Source organism: Cyprinodon variegatus, unplaced genomic scaffold (genome assembly GCF_000732505.1).
Source record: "Cyprinodon variegatus isolate N-32 unplaced genomic scaffold, C_variegatus-1.0 Scaffold1438, whole genome shotgun sequence".
NCBI classification, from domain to species: Eukaryota; Metazoa; Chordata; class Actinopteri; order Cyprinodontiformes; family Cyprinodontidae; genus Cyprinodon; species Cyprinodon variegatus.
This window is the reverse complement of record NW_015151891.1, coordinates 4,904-15,519: the sequence shown is the minus strand read 5'-3', so window position 1 is coordinate 15,519 and position 10,616 is coordinate 4,904. Positions and strand designations below refer to the sequence as shown.

The following is a 10,616-nucleotide window of genomic DNA, read 5'->3' as shown; positions in this document are numbered from 1 at the left end:
CTGGCTATTTGTGGCCTCTGTTACATTTTTGCCCTTGACTATGTGTGACCCCTGATACAGTTTGGCATCTTAATGTTTGTGGCCCCTGGTACATTTTGGCAACTGGCTATTTGTGGCCTCTGTTACATTTTTGCCCTTGACTATGTGTGACCCCTGATACAGTTTGGCATCTTAATGTTTGTGGCCCCTGGTACATATTGGCCCCTGACTGTTTGTGGCCCCTGGTATTCATGAAATCAGTTCTGAATCGGTTCTGAATAATCTCCTTTAGGGGTTCTGGTTCTGGATTAGCAGTAGATCAGATTGTGGTCCAGCTGTGAATAACCTGGTTCTGAATCCATTGAGAAGGATGAGTTTCTGGATCGGTCCAGATCTCTGTGCGGCTGCAGTGTTTTCTTCTTTCCTTCGGTTTATTTTTAGCCACTCTGCTGGGATTCACTCCTTTCTTTCTCTCCGTCTTTCTGTCATTTTTCTTTCTGCTTGGCTTCCTGTTTCACGCCCTCCTCCTCCTCCTCCTCCCTGGATCTCCAGAGATGAAGAGGAGGAGGAGGAGGATTGTGGCCCAGTCAGCAAAGTTCAGCCTGAAGTCAAACTTTTCTCTGAAAACACAGCACTTGTATAGGAGCACTGGGAGGACTGGCTGATGAACAGAAACCTGCCAGATGAATGAACTTCCTCTAGGTCCAGAAGCAGCCAGAGGTTCTGCATCCAAACTGTCCGTTCCAGGAAAGGGGATCATCCGATCCAGGATGACGTCTAAATGAAGTCTGCCGGGTCGTTCAAAGGGACTGGAGCTGCAGCGCTGTGAAAAGTTTTCACCCCCATCAGAACTTGTGGTTTTATCTCAGATATAACAAAAAATTTTGGCATCAGATAAAGGAACCCAGGATGATATTTAAATGTTTAAATTGCCTCAATCACTAAAGAGGAAGATTTCTCCAAAAATACATTGATCTAAAAGTAATCAACCCCTTAATGTCTTTGTCTTCACTGTGGTGGTCTTTGGACACACTCTGCTTGGATTATGAGTTTTAATTCAGATACAAAGGAAGGTTATCAAGCTTCATCCTTCTTTTAGGGTCCTCTAGACTTTAACTAGGCCACTCTAACATTCTTCTGATTACTCAGAGCTGGACCTGGTTCTATGCTTCAGATCAACACCTTGTAGATCCAAAAGAGAGTCTAATCTGTTGGTTGGACGTTCTTCTTCAGGATTCCTGGTTTTACTGAAGACAGGAGGTCCTCCAGGTGCTGGAGTTCCTCCTGGACAAGTGGTTGATCTGGGTTTCTCCTAGGAAGATTCTCCACTGTTCCATGCCTTTTTTGAGTGTGAATATTGGATCTGACTGTGGTTCTGAACTGGTTTCCCCAAGAACCAGAAAAGGTTATGCAACCCTTCCAGACTGTTGGTGACAGATATTTTGTTCTTCATCTGAAGCTGTTTAAATCAGAACATGTACTGTTTTTGAAGATCATACTTGCTGCCAGACAGGCTCTAAGTAAACAGTTACCAGGGTATGAATCCTTTATCAGACAGATACAGGCTGTTTTTTCACTTCATGAAGGAAATATTTTATAAACAAATCTGTGGCTTTTTTTTAAAGTCAGATCAGCCTTGTTAGTCCAAGAATCAGACAGAACCTCCAAAAGTCTCTGCTGACACCTGCTGGCTTGATTCTAGTACTACAACCAGTCTGCAGCCTCAGGAAACAGGGGAGTTGGATTAAAAACTGCCTTAGGCTGCTTGGTCCGGATTATGTTGTTGTCGTTGGAATTTTACAAACCAGGGCTGAATTCAGAAAATCCCAGAATTAGAGATGAAGTCAGACTTCTTTTAGCCTGATCAGAGAATCCAGGCCTCATCCATTCCATAAAGACCAACCCAGGCTCTACAAGTGCTGCTTCCTCAAGCTGGGTATCAGTAATCCGGCTAAATGTAGGGCTGGAGGTTTTCTCATCAGACCATGAGGTCGATCACAGATTCAATAGTTCTCATCCAAGAACAATTTCATTCCTAAACGTTTGTAGAAGTGGTTTCAGGAGAAAAAAATTCTCAATTTTTCTACTATTTCTAATTTTCTCTCAGGTAGGAACTAATTTTTCCAAGTGCCTCAGACTGACAAGGGAACTTTATCAATCGCTCAGCTGTTATCAAGATCTATTTTTCACTAAATGACCACAATTGTTTTTACTTTTTTTCCCCATTTTATTAGGCTGCATCACTATATATTATGCAGCTCTGCAATTATAAATTACATTTTTATTAGCTGATGACAGAATTTATGGTCACATCACCTGCATCTGACATGTCGGTATCCAGGAGACTCTGGTTTAACTCCTTGTCACTTCATCCAAAAAAAGAACAGTCAGTGATTCTATGTGAGATCAAGCTACTATTGAAATAACATCTGGAACAGAAAATGGATGAAAGTTCAGCAAAGCTCCTCTAACGTTCAGACTTTCATTCATTTCCCTCTATGGCAGCTAATGGTTTTGTTATTACACTAAATGTGGAAGTTTGGGTCTGAATTCATCAGATTAGATAGTTTAATTGTGAACATTTTGATGTTTATGTCTGAGTAGATGTAGGGATGACAGACGAGATGTACAGTACGTGTGTGTGTGAATTTAAAGTAGATTTAGCAGAACGTTATTGTGTTGGTTGATGGTGAACTCATGAATATTTACATAAGATGTTGCTACTCTTGCCTCCATCAGTAGTTTTCATTGACTGTTTTTGGATCATTGGATTTTTCTTCTTATTTTATTTTTACCTGTGTAAATGTCCAACCACGTCATTCTCCACTCTTATTTCCTTGCTTGGCTTTTTTCTGGTCCTTCTAATCCTGCTTCTTAGCTCTCAGTCTCACAGAACCTTCATCTCTAAACCTTAAAAGTTTTTCTTCTTCATCTTCAAATCCATTTCTATGAATGAGCACCATCTGACAGCGTGGGAAGTCGTATCCTTATATGGTATCCTTGAGGCGGTAACTGCAGATTTACATTTCAGAACACAGGTTGACTGCATCAAGTTTGTACGGAAGAAGATTATGGCCACTGAAAAAATAAAATTTTACTGATTTTTTTCATTTTATTTCAGTATAGTATGGGAAAAAAGTTAGAATTCTGACTTTAATCTTAGAATTCTGACTGAATTCTGACAATAAAAAAAGTCAGAATTCTGACTTTAATATCAGAATTCTGATTGAATTCTGACTGAATTCTGACAATAAAAAAAGTCAGAATTCTGAGAAAAAAGTCAGAATTCTGAGATTAAAGTCAGAGAAAAAAGTCCCATGTAAACTGAAATAAAATTTAAAAATCAGTCAACTTCTTTTTTTTTTCAGTGGCCCTAATCCTCTTCCGTAAGTTTGTCATTTACTGAAGCTAAAACATTTATTGAATCTGATTTGGGGCGTTGGTAGGAGAAAAAGGATGAGAAATTTAAGACAAGAATAGGAAAATGTTGCATGAGGCCCAATAATTCAGCAAACAGCAGCGGATCGACTGATACTAGGTTTATTCTCACAGTAGATTTTATCTGAAAGCAGATTTATTCTGATTGTAAGAGGTTTAATCTGACATTTTTAGTCTGACAGTAGATTACATTTGAAAGATTTAATCTGACAGTAGGAGGATTTATCTGACAATAAGAAGTTTAATCTGAGAGTAGGAGATTTAATGTGAAAGTAGGAGACATAATCTTGAGAGTTTAACCTGATACTAGGTTTAACCTCGCAGTAATCTGACAGTAGATTAAATCTGACAGATTTAATCTGAAAGTAGGAGGTTTAATCTGACATTAGGAGATTTAATCTTTTAGAGATGGGACCAGGTCTAAGGGATCTAGAGCCATTCCTGAGTTAAAGAAAGAAACCAGGTTCTGTTCATTATGAATTTATTCAAAAGAATCTAGAGATCGTGTTTCTGACTAAAGGAGTGTTTTCAGCCAGAACTGTAGCCCGCGGTACCAGGTGTTCTGACTGGGTCTTCAGTCAGGAGAGTCCAGTTCTAAAAGGAGGACCAGACAGGACCAAAACCCTTCATGCCAACAGTAGGAACACCAGCCCTGAGTCGAAACCAGCTCAACAGAACCAAAGTGGAATTGGTAGCCCAACCACTCAGAGAAATAGAACAGCTTCATGATCCAGAACTGGTCTGGAATAGAACTTCTTAAGAATCGCATCAAAATCCTCATCAGTTTTAACTAAAGTCCAACAAAAGAACCTCTGGGACACTCAGGACTGGGATACCAGGTCCTGGACTGGTTCCACAGGGTGGAGGTCCATTTCTTCAGGGCCTTGTTCTGCTTCAGTGTCCTGGTCTGGTTCTACAGAGTCCTCAACACCTCTGGTGGACTCCTGGACTGGTTCTGCTGAACTCTGAAGTGGTTTTAGATGTTCTGGACTCAGATTTCTGGTTTCAGCAATGAGCCTTTTCACGCCGACCATCCATTGGCTGACCTCAGTCACATGGTCAACCATCAGAGAGCGATGGAGCTCATCGGCTGAGTCCCAACGACCTGACTGCAGCGCTGGAAGACAGATAGATGCTTAGTCAGACAGATGTTCAGACAGACACACAGATGTTCACACACAGATAGATGCTTAGTCAAACAGACAGAGATGTTCAGATGGACAGTTGTTCACTAGGGGTGAGTTTTTAATGCGATACGATACATCTAACGATACTTGGGTCACATTACCGTATTATAATGATTTTGAAATCTACATTGCAATATTTTCCCAGCTACCAAAGTGAAATGTATAGATAATAAAGCAAGAGCTGTATATAATCATTAGAATCCATGTTGTTTGGGCTTTGAATCAGTCCACATCTTCTACCGTGAACACCTCAACTACAGAAATGGTGCTGCGGCGCACAGTAAAAGTGCTCCAAGGAACTATCTACCAGGGTGGCGGTGCAGAGGAAGCCCATTTTCCCTTATTGATTTAGATATATAAATATATTTTTCTTTTTAACAAACTTATATTTGAACTGAAAGTTCAATATTATATTGGACAGCTGAAAATCAGAATATCGCCAAATTGATTATTTCCCAAACCCCTAATCGTCCCATGTTCCGTCAGTCAGACAGATGTTCAGTCAGACAGATGTTCAGGCTTTCAGACAGGGACCTGGTTACCTTGGCTCAGCGTTTCCATGCGCCTGGTGACGGGGAGGCTGAGTTTCCCTGACCTCCAACTGTCCTCCAAGAGGCGGAGCCTCTTGGCCACTTCATTACACACCTGAACCTGTCAGGACCAGGAAGTTTAAACAGGTTACTGTTGTCTTTTCTATCAGGCCAAATAAAACTTTAAATGACTGGAAACTGATGATTTAAATCAGCGGCTCCCACTCTATAAAATAACAAGCTCCTTGAAATAAAACAACTAACTTCTTAAAAGTTTAATTATTTCTCTTTTACTCTTTTATTCAACATGTCTACCAGTCATTGGTGATGCTGTCCCCTGCTGGTATGAACTCACTTTGACACTCTGTCTACAGGCATCCAGTGCTCGGTTCAACACTGACATCACAACCTCTATATCTGGCTCTGATTGGCTGCCGTCTGCCTCACTCTGTGATCTCATTGGTCCCCCGTGAATAGGAGGCGTAGCCAGGCCAGCAGGGGGCGGTCCAGCTGAAAGAATATGTTAAAGCCTTTATTTGGTTATGAAAAAACATGAGAGTAAGTTCTGAGACAGCCTGGAGCCAAACCTGGGAGAGGAGGCGGAGCTATTCCACACATGGGCGGGGCCATGGGTCTGGAGGGGGAAGGAGCGGTGGGCGATGCCTCTGCACCTGGAGAAGAATCAAATGCAGTTATTTTTTTAGTTCTGAATAACTGAACAGAGGCAGTGGGCTGAAGCAGGCGGACCGCCTACCTGAGCTCAGCGCGGGGACGGCTCTCTTGTTCAAAGCAGTCCTCGGAGGTCCGCGGGCCATCTGCAGCCCATAGGAGAACTGAGGGGGGTCATTCCAGCCCCGCTCCTGGTTGCCTTGGAAACATAAATAATTGAAATAAAGTCAGAGTTGAGGAAAAATTCTGGAGATTCTTAAATGACAGGTAACGATGCTGGATGAGGACACTGGGACGTTCTAACCGACAGGACATGTCCTCTGTTCACCCGCTACCCAGGAGGAACCTCACTGGACCTGCAGGCATGAACCTAAACATGGAGAACATCCATCCTGAGCTGAGAGCTTCTTCTCATAGAAAGTGGGTCAGTGCCGGTACTGCTGCTGCTGCTGCTGCTTAGCTCCACAGACGACCTGCAAAGGAGTTACCGATGCAGATTCTGCCAAGCACCCTACTCCACCGGGAGCGATTCAAAGACTGTTTTAGAGTAATATGGGATCCACAGTGGAAAGCAGCCATGCACGTGTCATCTTTAACAATCCACCGACTCCACTTTGCTTTATAGCAACAGACTTCCTGCTGGGAACGATCTGCTCTGCTCCAGATTGATGAGGAGTTGAAGCATCAGGCATAAGGAATAGACGAGCTGGTTGGCCTAGTGGTTAGAGCAGTGTGCTTGTGTTCTGAGAAGGTTGCAAGTACCCGGTTCGATCTCCACACCCAACGGGTTAACGCTCTGTTGCGTTAACCCGTTGGGTGGAAGCCCGGGGTGTGGGTGTTTTCTGGTAAAACCGGAAAACTTTCTCAGAGAACAGAAAGAGGGTCCAAATGTCATAAGTCATACAGTTAGTTGTTCTCATACCTGATGATGTCCACCTAACCAATCTATCTTATCTTAAAGGTTGCTAAACAAAAGAATGAATTGTAAAAAACAAATAATTTGATTTACTTTACTTCTCTGTAGGTGACCACAGACAGAGAGGAGAGAAAGGAGGTTAGCTCTGGGGAGAATGTTACTTTGGTGACTGAAACAGAGGTTGATGTTTATACCATGCCAATAGTATTTTTGTTTTTTTTCCTTTTTCTGAAAATTATGCAAAAAAATAAATCCTCTCTTCTTCACTCAGCCTCATCACTGGTTTATCTGATCCAGTCTTTGCTTCTGCTAACCTTTGGTTCAGTTGTATGGTTAATGCAGTTTGGGTTAAAGTAGAGGTCTTCAACAGGGGGTCCATGGAGGTACTGCATGGGGGTCGCGAAAGTTTTGGTTGATTAGACTTCTTTTCATATTCCCCCCCTGGTGAATTCTTTCCACTAATTAAATGTCTTTAAATCCAAATAAACATGAATTCAACATACTGCAGTAAACAGTTAAATGGAGGCAGAAGATGTCTTTCAGTCATCAATGCACACATTCAGCGACACACAGGAGCTCTTTCAAGCTGGGCACCATTTCATTCACAACACCTGTCCCATCAACCAGGAATCAGAATCAGAAATACTTTATAATCCAAGGGCAAATGACTTTCGTTACATTACATCTGTAATAGAGTGACTATATATATATATAATTAGGGGGTCCCCGCTCCATCTCGCCATCAGTTTGGGGGTCCATGGCCTGGAAACCGTTGAAGACCTCTGGGTTAAAGAATAAATAAGAATAAATGCTGGAATTTGCTCTCTCTTACCAATAAAGATAGTTTAGTGTTGCAATTACATATGTATAAGCCAGAAAGATATACTTTAAATATGCTAAAACTATAAACCACCATTCAAGTTTTTCATAATAGGATCAAAGACCTCACCCTGAGATTTTCTTTTTATAATATTATACATTAACTATTTCAATCTTACTAACTATCATTTCTCTATTTTAGAACAAACCGCATTCAAATAATTCCTTTATAAATTAATCGGGAAAATAAAATAAACAATAAGCTGTCTGGTGATCAGCACCAAGGTTCCATCAGAACCAGTAAACAATAGTTTACTGATATTTATCAAGTAAATTGTTTAAATTAGATCTGTTACCATTATGCCGAATTTAATACTTTAGAGAAATCACTTGTCTGCGCCCGATCGAATCCCAATAAATCCAGTGGGTATTTTATGACTGAGTAGAGAACTTTGAATTAAGAGATTTCTGAACGGGGTTTGTCTCGCTGACTGTTAGCAGCCGGCTAACAGAGTTCTGTTCTGCTTTAAAACCTGCAGGTTGGCTCTGGTAATGATCTCACCGTCAGTTCGGCTTCAGTTGAGGTAACTCACCGGGTTTAACGTACATGTCCTCCATGTTGGAGCTTTTAAAAAGCCACTTCTTCACGGATCCGAAGAGGCTGAGCGAAACTACAGGCTAAGCTAACCGGAAGAGATCTACAGAATAAAAGATTCAGAAAAACTTCAGTTAAACTTTGATTTAATTAAATATAATCTCTTTAAATCCCCTTGAATCAAAACGAAGTCATCTGTTAGTTGGACGAAACGAATAAGTTAGACTAGATAATTGTAATCATGACTTCCGCATAGATTGTCAAAATAAAAGCAGCTGACGTCAAACGGAAACTATCAAGATGTTTATTTTTACACATTAGAGTCTCCTAATTGTTTAAATGTTATGTTAATCTCATTGTTCTATCTTTTACTTTTTGTTAAACAACGATTCAGGCGTTTAACCACTTTTGATTAGGTCACGATCCGTCTGTTGTTACAGTTAATTAATTATCTATGTCACGACATTTATCGTGATTCTTTTCTTCATTTAACAAATCTTAAAGCGTTAAATCTGTGTTAAATTATAACGGAGCGACAATACTATATTTGAATTTAAATATAGTATTAAATATAATAGGAATATAATAGGAAGGAGTTTGTCTTAATAAAAATTAAATTAATTTACTATAAGTAAGAAATTATACTGGGCAAAAATGTGTTTTTAAATGTATTTTCTGGCCAAGATGCTGCTGTAAACCTTCAGCAGTAATTGAGTTTCAGAGGGCTCAAACTGGGCATGCAGCCCATTCAGTCAATAATGTTGTGGAGGATTGGAGGAAGCTGGAGCAACCACATACAGAAATACACCTGGCTGGGATTGGAACCTTAGACTTTCCTACTGCATGGCTAACTGTGTCCTTGTGCTATGGGTAGTTTGTCTGACAGTAAACTTGACAAAACTAAATTTAATTGACTCTACTTCCTGTTGTGACGTCTAGCTTTACCAGTTGGACATTTTTCTAAACATGTCCGGGACACGTGGCCACGTTCATACACCGGAGTGACGTCAGCACAACGTCAGGTGGCTTTCAAGTTCATTTGATGTAGCTTCTTTAGAGCTGGAAACATATATAATGTTAGGGAAGGAAATAGTTATTTAATTAATCAAGCTGCATTATTAAGTATCAAATCTGGAAAGTCTTGTAGATTAGATTTATTATTAGATATATATCAGTTATTAGTTCAGCTTCATAATAGGAAATGTTTTGTTCGATTTGTCTGGATTCCTGCTCATGTAGGCATTGAAGGAAATGAAGAAGTAGATATACTGGCTAAAAAACCTTAAAATCAGATATTATTTAATAGGGATGCTCGATATTGCCTTTTTTCCGATATTCGATATATATTCCAAATGCTGAATTTTCGATTCCGATATAAGCCGATACCGATAGAAACTAATTTCACATCATGCCAATCAAAAAATTTAAGCTAAAACCTACATTTACTGTGATACCCTACTACACACTGTATATTCCACAATTAATTACCATTGTAGAGGATAAAAACAGCATTTCAACTTCAGGAAAAAGCAAAATTTGACATTTATTTTTAACATTCTCAAAAAAACATTTTGGAATATGGTCTTCCTGAGATTAACCTGACAATGAATATTCAAACAAGAGATACATCTCTTTTCTTCACAAATAGGAAAAAAGTGTACCTCACCAGTACAGCTGTATTGCACAGAATTGAAATGTAAACACAAATGAAGTCCAGTGTAGGATCGCTGTTGAAGGACGAAGTCTTGGTTCCCCCACACATGACAAGGACCTCACATTCGTTGCAAATCGCAAACTTTCAAGTCATCATTTGAAACTTTAAAAAAGTTCAACACTGCAGACATTTTTCGTAACGAACAGTTTAGCTTAGCTGCTGCTACACAGTTTGCTGTCTGGCGCGGTTTAATGACGTCATCAGGGACATGCAACGGTCAACATATTTTGCAAAATCTAGGCATTATATTATCGGCTTTTAATTATCGGGGGGAAACCCAATAAAGATATGCACAGATACCACATAATTATGCTAATATTACCGATAATATCGGCCGATAATATCGGACGGTCAATATTATCGGACATCTCTATTATTTACTTAAGTATTCCTTTAAGCAAAAGTGAGGGTAGCTCTATAATTCAGAATAAAAACTGTAAGGTTTGGCAGCAACATTGGGATAATCATGACACTGGTAGAGATCTATATAAAAGTCAAAAGACTGTGGCGGATAATAGTTGTGCAAATGGAAAGAAGAGGAAGTCACATCTCGCCTTAGAATTGGTCATACAGGACTTTATAGTTCTCATTTCAAAATAGGCAAACCAGGGAATTATAATTATTGTAAACAAATGGAAACAGTGGACCATGTATCATAAGAATGTATTTGTAGAATGTAGAAAGTTATCAAAGTATCGTCAGCACTTTATGTCAACACTAAATAGAGAAAAAATAGGATTTTCAATGATAAAACTTTAATAAGTAAATC

General features: G+C 39.8%; 1 protein-coding gene across 1 annotated transcript; it reads right to left on the bottom strand.

Moving 5' to 3' along the window:
- Positions 1–3,521: 3,521 nt before the first annotated feature.
- Positions 3,522–8,369, bottom strand: sra1 (steroid receptor RNA activator 1). Its single transcript, XM_015403093.1, has 6 exons — positions 8,132–8,369; positions 5,889–6,002; positions 5,722–5,805; positions 5,490–5,644; positions 5,147–5,255; positions 3,522–4,534 (listed from the first exon to the last, which is right to left on the bottom strand). Exons 1-6 carry the CDS (start codon positions 8,154–8,156, stop codon positions 4,239–4,241), a joined length of 783 nt encoding a protein of 260 aa, XP_015258579.1. The 5' UTR covers positions 8,157–8,369; the 3' UTR covers positions 3,522–4,238.
- Positions 8,370–10,616: the final 2,247 nt, after the last annotated feature.